At 35.6% G+C, this 16,093-nt stretch overlaps 1 protein-coding gene across 1 annotated transcript in view; it reads left to right on the forward strand.

Moving 5' to 3' along the window:
• The window catches only part of LOC118203483 (dorsal-ventral patterning tolloid-like protein 1), a 54,635-nt gene that overhangs the window by 528 nt on the left and 38,014 nt on the right, over positions 1–16,093 (forward strand). The window contains exons 2-4 of the mRNA XM_085826123.1: positions 6,014–6,174; positions 8,219–8,371; positions 11,983–12,078. Of these exons, the coding sequence (XP_085682249.1) occupies positions 6,014–6,174; positions 8,219–8,371; positions 11,983–12,078 (410 nt within the window). The remainder of the gene's footprint in view (positions 1–6,013; positions 6,175–8,218; positions 8,372–11,982; positions 12,079–16,093) is intronic.

Genomic DNA, 16,093 nt, shown 5'->3' on the forward strand with positions numbered 1-16,093 from the left:
AATTTTCGATACACAGTCACGCGCACTGGAGATAAAAATGTTTTTTCTTCACAACGTTGCCATGGCTCGCTTTGAAATCCTTGAGCTTGTTAATCAAAAATTCGTTAAAGTTTCACAAATTATGAAATCGATAATAAAACAAATTCCAAATTTCAAAGTTGGGCTTCCATGCCCGTATTCGCAGGAGGATTACGTCATTCAAAATTGGATGTTCTAGGTACCGTTGTTTTATCTCAATGCTAGAAACATACATATATTAAAGCAGATTGTTCATTATTTAATTTCTTTAAATATAATACAGGGCGATAACATTCGGTGGCAACAATATAAAAAAGTGAAACAACGCTTGTAGTGAATCGACGCAAATTGCGCAAACGAAATTAATCGGCCTTTGCCGTCGTAATTGCGCCTTTGGAATAATATTTCAGAGTTTTGAATAAATCCTTTCTGTTTACTTGCTTTCATCTCTTAGAAAACAACTTTTCCTTATTTATTACTATAGAGAAAATTGAACTTGTATGATTAAAAATGTACTTTAATAATATGAGTAAAGTTGTTAATGTCAGATTCTTTAACGATTATCAGGAACAAAAATTGGTTATGGTATTCAGTGTTAACGTTTATAGTTTTTACAATTTCGGATATTTATATCGTCGGAATTGAAGGTTTTGTATTGAATTGAATATATTGAATTACTGTTTGTGTCTCTTAAAGGAACGAAAACCAAATTACTGAATTTTTTTTCCCTCTCATAATATTCCACATACGTAACTACATCATATGCAAAAAACCGAGTTCATTTATTCTAATTTTTAAAGAAGTTACAAGTATTTAAAATGTGTAAACAGCGTAAACTTTGCCTTGTGGTGTAGTGGCCGAAACCGCTATGGTAACCCTGGGTTGTGCCATCAGGTTGAAAACAAAACGCAGCATAATAAAATTTATTGAATGCTAAAAAAATGGCTACATACAATTCTGCAGAGAAAAACCTATCTATTTCAAAAATCAAATTCATTTTACGTGCGAGAGCAATTCGTGGCTCTCGAGCTTGCGTTTTTAACATTGCCAACGATTTAATTATTTTAATAAAGACTATTTTAATAACTATAGAAAACGTATTTGTAAGTTAAAAAAATAATAATTTTCAGCTTATGCTCACGAGAAATCCTTGTCCATATAAATCTTCAGTCTCTTCTTCTTTTATGTAACCTTATCACGACTCCTCCCCTCATAAAGAAATTTTTCTTGACTATGGAAGGAAAAATTCTAAATACATTTCACTGCTTTCAAAACAGAAGTGGTAACCATTTAAGTGATAATAGAGAAGCCAGTTACATTACCCTGCACTTATTTCTAGATAACATAACCGCATAAATACAACAAAAATAATTTAAACTACTCCAAATGTCTGCCTTATACAAAGCATATTCCTCAAATCTTACACAATGCTAATGCTTAAGATAAAACATTTAATTCTAACAATTTTTTTGAAAATGAAACACACAATGCAAACAATTTTGAATATACGCAAATATAATTCCAAAACTCTACAAAAATCATTTTCATTCAGTCAAACGAGAATTTGATCCCATCATTTTGTTTAAAAATGTCAACGGATTATGATCCGTCTGGATCTTGAATTTTGGTCCGTCTAAGTAATGACTTAGTTTCTTCAGTCCATAAATAATGGCCGCTAGTTCTCTTTCAATGGTGCTATAATTTCGCTCCGCTTTAGTAAACCTTTTGCTAAGATACAGTATAGGGTGTTCCTCCCCATCCTGAATTTGAGACAACACAATACCTGCACCATATAAGCTGACATCTGTCTGCACAATAAATTCTTTAGAATAATCTGGTGCAAATAAAACCGGACATTTTACTAGTTTGGTCTTCAGTTTATTGAAAGCCTCGTCGCACTCTTTAGTCCAAATCACTTTTTCTTTTTTTTGTTTTTGCCCTTCAAAGCGTCTGTCAAAGGTGCCGCAATACTGGCGTAGTCTTTTATGTACCTTGCATAGTATCCCACAGTACCAAGGTAGCTACGTATCTGTGTTTTAGTAGTGGGGATCGGAAAATCTCTGATTGCTTGAATCTGGCCTCACTAGGCGACCTTTATCCAGACCCTACTTCATGACCCAGAAATTTCACATGGTCTTGTGCGAATTTGCATTTTGAGGGCTTAACAGTCAATTTAGCCTCCTGAAGGCGACTTAAAACCATATTCAAATCCTTCATAATGCCTGCCCCAAGTCGGCGAAAAGACTGCGATGTCATCAATATACGGTAGAACAAAATTGTCCAGCCATCCTAAAACTTGAGCGATCAATTTACAAAAATAGAAAGGCGCATTTATAAGCCCAAACATCATTTTCTTCGGGATGAAAGATCCAAAAGGCGTCACAAATGCGGCATACCTCCGTGCACGCTCTGTGAGTGGTATCTGGAAGTATCCTTTGGTTAGATCCATGATTGTGATAAATGGAGCTGTGCTGACTTTTTCTACCACTTCTTCAATATTGGGAAGAGTGAAAAATTCGGTCATAGTTTTTGAGTTTAATTTTCTGTAGTCTATACAAGGACGAGGATCTTTACCTGGGACCTCTACTAAGATCATAGGCGAAGCATAATAAGATTGCCCGACTTCTATGACTCCTAACTCAAGCAACCGCCTAATTTCCTCTTTTAGGATGTCGGTTTGTCTCGCCGACATTCGGTAAGGCCTGACTCTAACCGGAGTCTCATCTAACAATTTAATATCCATTTCGACCAAAAACGTACAGCCGAGGTCGTATGAAAACACAGCTCCATACTTCCTTATAACTTCTTGGAATTTTCCTATTTCCTCTGCCGAAGCTCTTTCTTCTAGCTTACTATCTCCAACTATTTTCCAAAAATCTACCTGAGTTGGATCAGCCAAGGGATAAGGAATATCCACTTCTCCCTCAATATCTTCCATGACCTCCTCCATCACAAGATTCACAAACTCGGGGCGCTGATAAGAAGGTTTTATCAAATTTATGTGATAAATGGTGTCACTGCTACGCTTACCCGGAATCTCTACCGTATAATTAGTTTCGGAAATCACACTAGTTACTTTACCTGGCTCTATCCAGTTCAGAGCCATTTTGTGTGGTTTAGACGTGGCTAAAACAAGCACGAGATCTCCGACCGTAAACCTTCTCGTAACAGCGTTGCGATCATACCAGAGTTTCCTTTTACTTTGACACTCTCTCATCCTCTCTACAGCCAGCTCCTGACACTTCTTTAATCTGTTTATTAAGTCTAGAACCTACTCGACCACAGTGGGGTCTGAACTTTCTTCCTTTAGCCAGTTTTCATACACAATCGTTTGAGGCATTCTCAAATTTTTTCCATGTACTAACTCGCAGGGACTAAAACCTGTGCTCTCATGGCTAACAGTTCTGAGGGCGAACAAAGCACATGGCAAACATTCTTCCCAGTCCTTCCCGCTTTCCAAGCACAAAGACTTCAATACCCTTTTCAAGGTGGAATGCAACCTTTCAACAGAATTGCTTTGAGGGTGACATACAGAAGAATGATACACCTTAATTCCGAACTTGCTAAAAAAACTCAGATGTAAGTTCACTGGTAAACGATCTATCCAAATCACACTGAATTTCCTTAGGGTAACCTGATCTAGAAAAGATTTGTATCAAGGCTTGAATCACACATTTAGAGTTTAAATTCTGTACAGGAATGGCATCTGGATATTTGGAAGCAACACAAATAGACGTAATTAAGTATTTATTTTCACGCGAACTAGGGATCAGAGGTCCTACTGCATCAATATTTAATCTGCTAAACACTTCTGATATAACAGAAGGGTTTTCTTTTTATCCTTATTGTGACCTACACTCTGACAAATATCGCACGTTCTCACAAATTCTTTGGTAGCAATTAGGCCAGAAATAGTGTGTCAAAACTCTATCCTTGGTTTTTGTTATCCCTAAATGATCAGAGATTTCCTCGTAGCATAACTTCAAGATCCCTTTCCTAAAAACGAGAGGCACACACAACTGACGCTTATCTTCCCCTTTTTTAGAACTTGCCACTCTGAATAGTCTTTTCTTGACTATTATAAACTCTTTTTCATTTTCACTTTCCCCTTTCTTCCACAGGGTGGCTAAACTAGCGCAAGTTTTTGTGCTTCCAAGAATTCTGCTGGCGAAACATCCGCAAGGATAGACCTTTCCTCTAAACTGATGTCTAGAATTTTAATGTTCTCCTCCGTATTACTGGTCAACTTCCTTTCTTCCGAATGCTCATTTTTGACGGGCCTTTCACTTTCTGTCTCTTTCTTTTCTTCCGATCTGGAATCTAAGTCTTTTGCACTCGCTCTCTCTAAACTCCTGCGCGCATGCGTCTGACTACGAGTCTCCACAGCGTTCAAGAGAACCGGTCGTTCCCTAATTTCCTCAATCAACTGTGCAGTTTTATTCTCTAACAAAAAGTACTCTTTATCTAACTCTACCGGAGTAACCGCTGCCTTTGTGGTGACCACACCAAAATCACCTTCAATGGTGACTTTCGCCAAAGTAAACATTTACATTCTGTGTCCAAAGGCTGTTTCACCCATACAGTTTCCCCTAATAAGTCACTAGTATTAATCCAAGTACTATTACACAGATCTATACCAGCTCCAGTATCTCTCAGATATTCTCTCTCTATCCCATTAATTACTGCTTTCTTGAAATACGGCTCAAAACATTTTCCTAAACTCTCCGTTCCTAGATTATTCACCAGATTAGCCTTATTCTTTTCCAGCGATGGACAGTTAGGTCGGATATGTCCGTCCTTTCCACATTGGTAACACCTTATTTTCCGCTGTTTCTCGAAACCTGCTTCATTGAAAACTTGCTTTTTTTTAGGAGTTTCCACTTTTCTATGCTCCTCTGATTTAATTCTTTGACGACCACTACTTTTCTGATTATAACTACAGTTAGAATTTACATACCGCTCTCTATCTTTCTCAAATGGTTTCTTTAACCCCGCTCTCTGTTCTAACTTCCTCGTATCTCTTCGCAAAGCCTCATACTTGTCGCATTTCTCTGCTAAAATGGAAGTTGTTGAAAACTTTAAATTCGGTTTTCTCAAAACAAATTTTTTCGCAGTTCTTATGTCTTGAAAATGCTCCATGCGTCTCATTTTCGGTTAAAAATGAATGATGTTTGGAAAAACCTATTTTGTTATACGTTACAGTAGATTCTGTGTATGCATTTTTGGATATGAGATTATTAAGGTGTTTAAAGTTGTGATAATATTTAATAAAAGGGGACTTTTTTTCCGAAAACTGGGTTTACGTTCACAAAAATCCTTCTTAAAAATTTCTGATCCATCATATTCAATAACCAATGCACAAAAACTTTTGTCAAGTCTTTATAACTAACTTAAAGGAAAAAATATTGAAAATTAGCGCGCAAGGAGTACTGTGAAAACACAATGCTCTCCTGAAGATGAGTTATCTAAATCAACGAAAGTTTAGATAAACACTTTTTTTTTTTTTTTTTTTTTTTTGCGGAGTTACGGCGAATTAATTTTAAATTTACGTTGTGTTATTTTTTTCATGCAAATAATTTTCTAATAATAATTTTCTAAATAATTTTCTAATAATTCTTTCTAATGCAAATAAATTTTTAATTTTTTTGAGTCATTCGTTCTTTAAAATGAAAGATTTATACTTATAATTTTTTGTTACATAAATTCATTAATCATACACCAATTGATAAAAGTTATACATCTTAATAACAAATGATTTAAAGCATTCCGAATATTCGGACGAATCACATTCCCAATGCAAATAAAAAGTTTCTATATACGCATTTATAATGAGGAAATATCTGCATTTCTTTTTACAAATGTTTTGGTGTATATCTGAAAATACTCATTTCTATTTGATTGTCGCTTTGGTGAATTTATAAACTATTAAAAATATTTCACGAATCTAAAGTTTAATCAATTATTCTTGTTAATTTTCAATTTTACTGTTTATTAGCAGCTTCATTTTCACGTCTCCCGAGGTTATTTATGCTAGAAACACTGCATATTTTACACTGTTAGTATCTGGTATACCGTCTGGTGGAAAAGTCACAGTCAATTTACTGCGAAAGAATGATTCAGTTGTCTTGTCTCAAAGCAACGTGGATGTTATTCCTAGTAAGTACAAAAAATATTAATGAAATATTTTAAAAATATGATTTCATTTTAAATTCTATTAATTATCCTTTTTGTAAAAGCTGTAGCAATGTTCACTATATTAAGTGATCGAGCTTAAAAAATGGCAATAATAGCTATTTTTCCAATGAAGCAGTTTCTTACTCCTTTGAGAGTAGATACTCTCAAAGGAGTAAGAAACCTTGCAACGCCTTTAGATAAAGGCGTTGCAAGGTGCAGATGGGCTGTCTAAAATCATTCAAACGATTTTGATAGGTCTGAGATTCTTGAATGTTATATACTCATATAAGATTGGTGAATGTTATATACTCTTATCTAACCTTTTTAGCTATCATGCAATGATAGCTAAAAGGAAGACTTCTCGCATAGGCGTGAAGATGAACACAACAGAGTGTCTGAGAAGCCTTTTTATTAATCGCAAATCTTTAACAGAAATGCAACGATTTGCGTACGGTTAATAGCAGCGGCTTCTTGCGGTGAGAGCTTAAACGATAATTTAACAATAAATTTAAAGGTAGCGATGCAGTGTTTGACTAAACAATTCAATTTAATCTAACAGGTTGACTCAAAATCTTTTTTTTTCCAATGGCGGGCACTTGCCTGTACCGGCATTGGCAACTACTAGTGCCTCCACTTCTGGCCTTCTAAGGCCAGAAGTGGAGGCACCGCTACCATCCTATGAAGGAACAGACACTTTCAACTATGTCTTCCCAGAGATTCGATCCGGGCTCTTTGGTATCGCAGTCAGACTCCCTTAACCACTATACCGTCTGAACACTCAGAAACTTACATCGGCGATATACTAACTAGACGGCCAGAATGTGTAGCAGTTACTAAGATTAACAACTGGATGAAAAATTAGCAAGCGTGCATTACACTAGTGAAATCACGCTCTGTCTAATCTCAGGTCAGGTCGTACACTTTAATGAGGTAACGGCACTACTAAAAAGCCACGTCTCTAGTTATCATACATCCCTTAGGGCTTAATTAAGTGGAAGAGTTGAAATTCAGAGTAAAAATAATTACTCGTGAATGTATAGGAGTGAGAAAGATAAAATAACCTTCAAGTTAAATCAAAATACTCAGGATAAGTAGAAACTGCACGGGTGAGGATAGAACTTGCGATCTTCGGATCCAGGCGTGGAGTATCAGAATAATACCGCTCATCTGCGTCTCTATTCATCGATTTCTACAAGATTCATGATAACTTACAAATTGTTTCTTTTTTATTGAGGTTTAAATCACGAAATTCAAATATGCCTTACTTTGGAAGTATCTTGACTTAAGGATTGACAGGTTTGGTGAAATATTTGCGGTAGACTTCACAACCAAGATAGGATCTTACATGATTTTCACCGCCGAAAAGACATTTTAGTTGATCTTTAATTACTGCACAAATGTTACATCTGTGCTATTAGCATTCACATATTTTTCAACATTAAACAATTATGTCGAGTATGATCGTAATGTTGACATCTAAAACATTGTTTGGGTATTTTCTTTCGCTGATATTGTCCAATGTGGATACTGAAACTGAATATGTTATTAGGCTGAAAGATTTTTTTTTTTTTTCATTTTCCTTCCTGATTAGTTCTAATTCTCGCTTCACCCGCTTAAATACCCTCGCTCACCTACTTAATTTGCATCCTGGCGAGGAAATGCGAGGGGAAAATAAGAGAATTCAGAAAAGATACTAAAATTAAAATAATTGTTTAGTGGACTAAGGGGAACCCAACAGTTGTGGCTACAACTTGCGAACATGTAGGCATGCATCCAACCTACAAACAATTTAACCTGAAAAATTTTGTTATTGATTTATTTACATATTTTTAAAAATTATATTAATTATAATCAATCATCAGAGCGTTTAAACTAAGTTGACTATCTCAACCTGAAAAGATTGTGTTTAAATATTTGATGTTTTAAACTGATGTAGATATTAATTTAATATACCTGAGTGAAATCCTATAGTATACAATAATAAATAAAAGCTTAGTTAAAATACTAAAAAGCATTTTCCTCCTAGATCGCAGAGTATTGGTGGCGATGTTTGTGCCACATATTACTGATGTTAACGTAGCCACGTTACATATTTTTGGCAATTTTAGTGACGGCTATCAAATAGATGACAAACGTGATGTGAGCATACAAATCGACTACTTTACTGTGATTCAGACAGGTAAGTCTTTCTCTAAACCAGATCAAAAAGGTAAGAAACATTTTTGCTTCATCATAGTATGTGTGTAATGGAAAGAAATGTTGAATAAATTATTGGGTGCTTACAAAAGCAATAAACTTTAAAAATATTGTATATTAGTGACTTTTTAATCCACAGTGGCGTAGTTAAACAGTAATGCTTATTTTTACAAATAGAAAACTATAAAGAATTTTACTGTGCAAGTTTTGTAATTGGAATTATCTTGACCATATGATGATTCTTTGATAAACCTTTAATGTATTCCATGCATGACGTCGTTCAAGATTCAAACAAACTTATTAATAAAACCTCAACTAAGCCAATAAATATGGCTGTGTAAGGGGAGATCCATATAATTGTTTTCTATTTCTTCTAAAAAATATTTAAATTGCCTTTGTACCAATGAAGAGCAAGACACTGTGAAATTAACTATTTTAATAACAATGTACAACTTACAAAAATTGAGCATAGTAACGAAAGTTTTGAAAGTTAAACTTTTCTGACGTGCAGAGGTGACGTGATATACTCTTTTTTGCAGAAAAGGTTAATATTGCATTCAATATATATTTATTACGTTTATATTTGCCTGTAAAATATATTTAAAGTAAAGTAGTCAATCAGAACATACAGTGTAATAAGAAGCATGAAAATAAAATACACTAAGGTATGTGTCATAAAGGCTTCATTCAAATCAGTATGAGTGTTATGATTTCATCAGATTAGCAAAAGCAGTTGTATTTAAGAAACCGTTTTTTTATTAACGAATAAGTATTTAGACAATATTTCTGATGTTTTTTGTAACGAGATACTTTTTCGCTGTAAATCTCATTTCTGTAGACGATCGAAATGAATTTTTGAAATAGTTATTCTCAATATTTGCGAGACCATTGGAAGAGTAAATTCGTCTTTTTTTTCTTTATAAAAGTGATCCGGATTCTCAAAAAGAAAATGAATTCAGAAATATGGAATTACTGCGTGAAAATATAAAAACAAAATTCTTTTGTATTTATTTTCACTATATTTTATGATTTGCAAGTTTAGCAAAAACACTGCCAGCACCATAATAATTATAATAATAATATATAAAATATATTTTATGACTTCTTTTGGAAATTTGTATTTAATGCACAACCGAGCATTTCTAGATATCAAGTAATTTATTGAAAGACACAAAATGAAACAGTAACCTTGCGACTTTTTCTAACCTGTCCACGCCTAGGGGTACGAAAAAGAATTTCTAGAAGTGCGAAAGAAGTTTCTAAATTTTTATTGAAAACTATTGCTTGACCACTTTTGAGAAACTAGCGAGCGCTACATGGACTTTTGGATAAAATATTGTAATAAAATTAGGATACAGAAGCGTTTTCGCAGAGTTCCCCAACTGGTATCCTAAAATAAAAATAGCAAAAAAGAATACAAATCAAAAAAGGGCAGTTAAAATATTCATACAAATAAAAGACACAAGACATGTCACTCTAATTCTAAATTGTATGACCCTGGATAGCAAATCACGCAAATAATTTTTATACCTTTTTTAGAGCGTAGCTTATGACTGCTATGCTTTTTCTCTTGCAAGATGAAACCGAAAAGACGAGATCATATTATCTTTGAAATATTTTTGTTGTTTTTTAGGCTTATTTTCGCAGTCCTATATGCTATTAGAGTAATCCATGATACAATTCTGGAAAGTCGCTTATATATTTTAGAGCTTGCAATACCTCGCTCCTTTGAAGAAATTTAAATAATATGCTTTCTGTGGTCTTTATATAGTGTTCTAATTTATCTATTCAGTATAAATGTAGCTTTATACCTTATTATTATGCAAGGTGATTCGTTACCGGTGCGACAAACTTATAGGAGATGTAGGGAAAGCACAAAGACGATTCGGAAATATGTAGCATTACAGGGTTCGAAATGCCTTCTACCTGAGCTACGATTAAAAGAAAAATAAAGAACAGAAACAGCGACACGTTTGTGTAACACAACTCATTTTACTAAAGTTTCACATTGGAAAAAGTTACATGCTACATAAGGCGTTCAATATGACATCCAGAAGCAGTCACACAGGCTTCACAACGGCACCGCATGGAATTTCTAATGCTACGGAAAAGTCCTGGTGTATCTCGTATCTCCCAAGCGGCTACAGATATACGAGCGACGAGGTCTTTAACTGAATCAATTTGGTTCTCTTACTTTAATGCCTTCATTTGACCCCAGAAGTAGTCCACGCATGATAGGTCCGGCGATTTAGTAAGCCAATGAACCAGAGCACCACGACCTATCCAATGTTGTCCAAATGTTATGTTCAGGTTCTGGAAGATATCATTATGATAGTGTGATGGAACGCCGTCACGCTGGAACCACACTGAGCGACGAAACGACTGAGGAACATGTGCCTCTTCAATAAGTTCGTGCAGGATTTCACGTAGGAAGATCCCTGTCGTCCAGACGAGGAGACAGAAGGTACGGTACAAAGAGGTGGTCTACAGCAATGCAGGCCTAAACAATGGCAGAGAAACGGCTTTGAGCTGCACGTGTTTCGTTCGCATACCATGGGGTTTATCCAAAGCCCACAAGTGGGCGTTATGTTGATTTAAGGCTCCCTCTATTGTGAAAAATGCCTCATGCGCGAACAATAGGGAAGCAGCATATATTCCATCTTCCGCACTCTCTTGAAGATACCAAGTAACAAAACTCCTCTAGAGTAGATAATCAGCAGCCTGCAATGCTTGAATGCGTTGCAGACGCTACAAAAGTATTGGTTTCCTGACGATATCCTCCATATAATCGTTGGGCTATCGCTTGAGTACTTGTATTTGGATTGCCTTCTCCCAAATGTAGGACATTCTCCTCATTGTCTGGCGTCCTCGCCATTTTTCTCTCGAGTCTTGATAGATCTCATGAAAAGCCAGGTTCACGCAACCTTCTGTGCAGACATGCGAAGATCGTATGATGAGGAGTAGGCCTGTACTGGAAACTTTTCTACTACAAGCGCAGAGCAACGTGCCCATTACCGTCAGCAGCTGCATTCGCTAGGTGAATTTCGGCAAGTTCATCGGCTGAATACTCATCCATTCTCGTTCTGGCGAACCGGTTCGCAAATGGTGACTGCCAGCACGATCACTATTCAAGCAATCTCCCGTTCAACGCCCTCTGTTTGCATAACGGATGCATTTCCTACCCTGCAATTCTTTGCGATTCTGAATCATCTTTGTGTCCCCTACATCTCTTAACGTTTGTCTCACCAGTATCGAATCACCTTGTCTTCTGACTTAGGAAAACTGCAAGCGTGTTTGAATTCTGTTTCAATAATGAAAGAATTCAGTGAAAGACTTATAACCTATATCTGCGAACGGATAATTCTCTGTTTACCATGTCTCCTCACAAAACGTATTCATCTTTTACAAATTCGAAAAAGCTTGTTCATTAAAAATGAAAACCTCACGTTCATCGTCGATGTTTTATATTTTTACAGTTACACAGATTACGATTCTAAGCAGATTCCCGTCAGATAACTTAACTTCCCATAATTATATGATAAAATTTAGCGTCAAACAAATCTTAAAGAGGAAATGTTTTCTATATTTCTATAGCAAACAGAGAACGTACGACAGCTAATCCTGCCCACAGTTTGCAATATACTATGGAATCCTTTCCAACCGGTAGCTACAACACCACGCCGATTCCAGGTATGCACTTTTTCTGCATAATTGCGTATATATTTCGAGAACTTATTTACTCATGTTTTGTGATGCCAACTGTATTGCAGCATACGAATAGTAGTAGCGTTTCTGATCTATCCGCCAAAATTAAATAAATAATATTAAAAATCATTCAGGTTATTTAGAACCGAAACTAATAACATTATTTTATGTTTCAAAAAAATAAACAATATTTTAAAATTACATTATCCCATGAAAATTAATAATTTTTCAGTATGGTGGCATATAACTTTGAATGTCTGCATACTTATAATTTTCTCGCGAGATTTTTAAAAATTCCCTGTATATACAATGAAGCTAAGAATGAAGAAATAAATGAATGAAGAAAATAATGAAGAAAATAAATATGTCTCCTTCAGGAACTATTTCTTGGACAGAAGTACAACACAAATGTTTTCAGCATTTAAGACTTCATATTATTAGCCCATTACATACCTTTTTATCCCATGGAGTTAAATTTCGGATTTTAATCTAGATTTTTGAAACTATCGTTATTTTTGTATTGCTAGTTAATTAGGTACCAGTTGCGAAGGCTTTTACTGTTCCCATTGCAACCTACAAAGAATATAGAATCATTCCTTGAAAGAATAAACAAAATGATTTTGATTCGTGTAAGTATTTTATTTCACCTAGAGATAGAGTGATATATTTTCCACTACTGAGAAAGACAAACTAATATATCTCCCCCCCCCTTTTTTTTGGATGAAGGGGAAGTAAAAAAAACATAGAGAATCGTACAAAGAATAGAGAATCATTTCTTGAAAAAGTAAACAAAACGATTTCGATTCCTTTAAGTATTTTATTTCTCCTAGAGATAGAGTGCTATATTTTCCACTACTGATAAAGACAAACTAATAGATCTCCCACTTTTTTTTGGATGAAGGGGCAGTCGCATTTGGTGGTACTGTTTTCACCTAAAATAGTTTCGAATGTCGCTCGTTTATAATCAAATACGAGATTTCTAACTCTGACTGTTGTAGATGCAGTGAATTGAAATTGAAACCAAACTTTCCATACTATTGGCTTCCACTTGGTGATCGTATAGTTATACAATGTTTTGTGGGCCATGAAAATGCTTTAGGGTGGAGATTACGGCATATATGAAGTTCTGAAGCATATGTGATGAAAGAATTGCTGCATACTCTGCACTAACTGTCTGACTGTACAGTTCCTTTAGTTGGTCGACTAAGCTAAGGTCTGATATCGCTGGCTCCGCTTGATAAAGCTGAATCCTGACGTTAAAGCAGCTTATTCCTTGCAGTTGGCGTTTTCGCTATCCATGTTGTTTCGCGTTATTGTTGATACTGTGCAAAGTGAAAAACCCCTATCTCTTGAACTGTTTCTGAAACTGAATGACCCACGTGTCTAGTAGTTATTATCAGAGTCCTAGAACAACTGAAGATTTTGCTCCCCATTCTGGGTGCATTTGTGAGCAATGGAAAACATTTCACTCTAAAATTTCGTAACATCTGTTTGCCGCATCCTGGAGGCTGCGCCCGGGCTCAAATGTCCCTCCTTGCCCCACCCTAGGTATGCCACTGGTTATTATTTATCCTTGAACGAAGACTTTTAACTAGTGCTTTTGCTCATCATATTACTTTTACAATTGTTTAGGGAAAGCTACATTTCCAGTTACATATATATCTATCTATATCTATATATATATGTATATATTTGTAATGGTAAAATTCCATAGTCAAGAATACACTTAAAATTCTAACTGTATGTTCTTTTCATTTTTAATGGCGACGTTCTCATATTTGAAAGTACCTGGAATTGGATCCCCAGCCCCGTGGTCAGGTTGTTTTTCCCGCCTTTTCTACACGTGCACTTATAGAATGTTCTCGAGATATTTAAAGCGAACTGGATTGGCTGACGAGGCTGACGTCATTTCTTGGAAGCTCCGCCTTTCCAGAGGCTATAAAAAGACTCGCAAAAGGAATATCGGGGCTTTTTCTTAAATGTCACGATGCAGTAAACTTCATACAAAAAGTTATTAGTAATTATTTTTATTTACTCCGGATATCTGATTTTTGTAACTGCTATTTCTCCTGAATAATAATAAATGGATCCTGTTTTTTAAAACTTATCGTCTGATTATTTAAGCTACGACTAAAGCTGATACATCACAAGGAGTCGACAGGATGGGTGTACCCAAAAAGAAAATAATTCCAATGGAAGAGAAAGAACTTTTTAAGTGCAAGTTGTGTCTGTTTTTTGCAAATGAAGAATTGTGAATTGCGATACAGCTTTGTTATCGCATTTTGAGCGCGTCTCATAGTTAGAACCGCATGATTTGGATATCGTCTGCTGGAAAGAATGTGAAGAATTTCAATCATTTATGCTGTGTTTTTTTAACAGCACACAAACGAGCAGGATTAAATAGTGTACTCAAGAGCCAAGTGTGATATCTGGCGACTGTTTGGCGATCAACAGAGCATGCTTGGCGCAGGTAGCTCTTCTTCGAGAAGGGTTAATGTATTTATTAGGAGTTGCATGTTAGCCTCGGAAGAGGAAGGTAGTAGATTGTACTATGCGGTAGGAGCGACGTACTGCTCTGAGTAACTATTATATTATGCTTTGAATTATATATTTAATAAATGTTTGTTTCGTCTTGCTAAATGGTGCCTTATTAAACCACGAAGTCATCACAACACGCTCTCTTACGAGATAACCAGAGAGGTTAGAAGCTTAGAGCGTTGAAAACGGAAATGGCGTAAAGTTAAGCCTAACTAACGAAAGAAGTGTTCATTTGCAAAAGAGAGTAAAAACGTGAGAATTATTTAATCGAGAGTTTGAAAGGCTTGATTCTAAAGGAAAATAGAAGAAAATGTTCAAAAACGCAAAGAAAGAGGATTTAGTAACAGTTCTATTGGAAATTGGCGAAGAAGCATCCCCAGATTTGAAGCTGGTAGAACTGAAACACAAACTCCAGAATAGCAAGGAATACATCGAAGATGCTGATTTCGTGAAAGAAATTCTGATTACTACAGTGGAGAATAGAAAAAGAAAAGAAGAAATGGAAAGAATGCAAATGGAAGAAGAAAGAATAAGAACAGAAAGAGAACACGAAATAGAACTAACAAAGATTTGAGCAACTCAAAATGAAGGAAGTAGAAGTCCAACACCTTTAATCCAAAACACAGAACGAGAAACCGAAATTTCCCTGGACAAGCTGATCAAAGGAGTAGAAACACTGACTATACCAGTACCGAAGAGAGCAGAAGAATGGAATATATTTTTCGATTCTATCGAAAGAGCATTTAAGCACAAGAAGGTTCCTGGAGAATACAAATCAGAAATATTATTGAAATTAATTGGAGAAAAAGCTTCAAATGTTCTTGTTTATATAAAGGAGGAAGATCTGCAAAATTACGAAAAAGTGAAAACTCTTGTTCTGAAGGAATATCAACCTACTCCTCAAACCTGTTTAGAAAACTTCAGAAAAACTAGACGTTATTCCGGCGAAACGCATATCCAGTTCGCTTCAAGACTAACAGCTACATGGGACTATTACTGCAAGTCAAGAGAAGTAAAGGATTTCGAAACACTCAAGGAGTTAATTATTTCCGATAAATTATTCCAAGCATTAGATGAAGAAACAGCTGCACACGTCGCAATACGCCAAGGAAATAAATGGCTGAAGCCTCAAGAATTAGCTACAGAATGTGATATTTATTTCACGGCCAAAGGAAAATCTTTCGACGAAGTTCGAAATGGAATTAAGCGATCACCGAGATTCCTGGATACAACATGTGCACACGACAAATATATTCCACCACCCATGAGAAAAGAATATCCAAAACACGAAAGATTTCACGCGAGAAGAAAAGAATGTTATATTTGTGGAAATTATCAACACATCGCGAGAGATTGTCCAGACAAAAGAAGAAAGAACGAAACTGCAGTAAATAAGAAGGGAAAGGATGATTCCAAAACTCAAAAAAATTCAAACAGAACATCAAAAGAAGAAGCCATCGTA

This window comes from Stegodyphus dumicola, chromosome 10 (assembly GCF_044657685.1).
Source record: "Stegodyphus dumicola isolate Sdum_Otavi_A_Nest chromosome 10, ASM4465768v1".
NCBI classification, from domain to species: Eukaryota; Metazoa; Arthropoda; class Arachnida; order Araneae; family Eresidae; genus Stegodyphus; species Stegodyphus dumicola.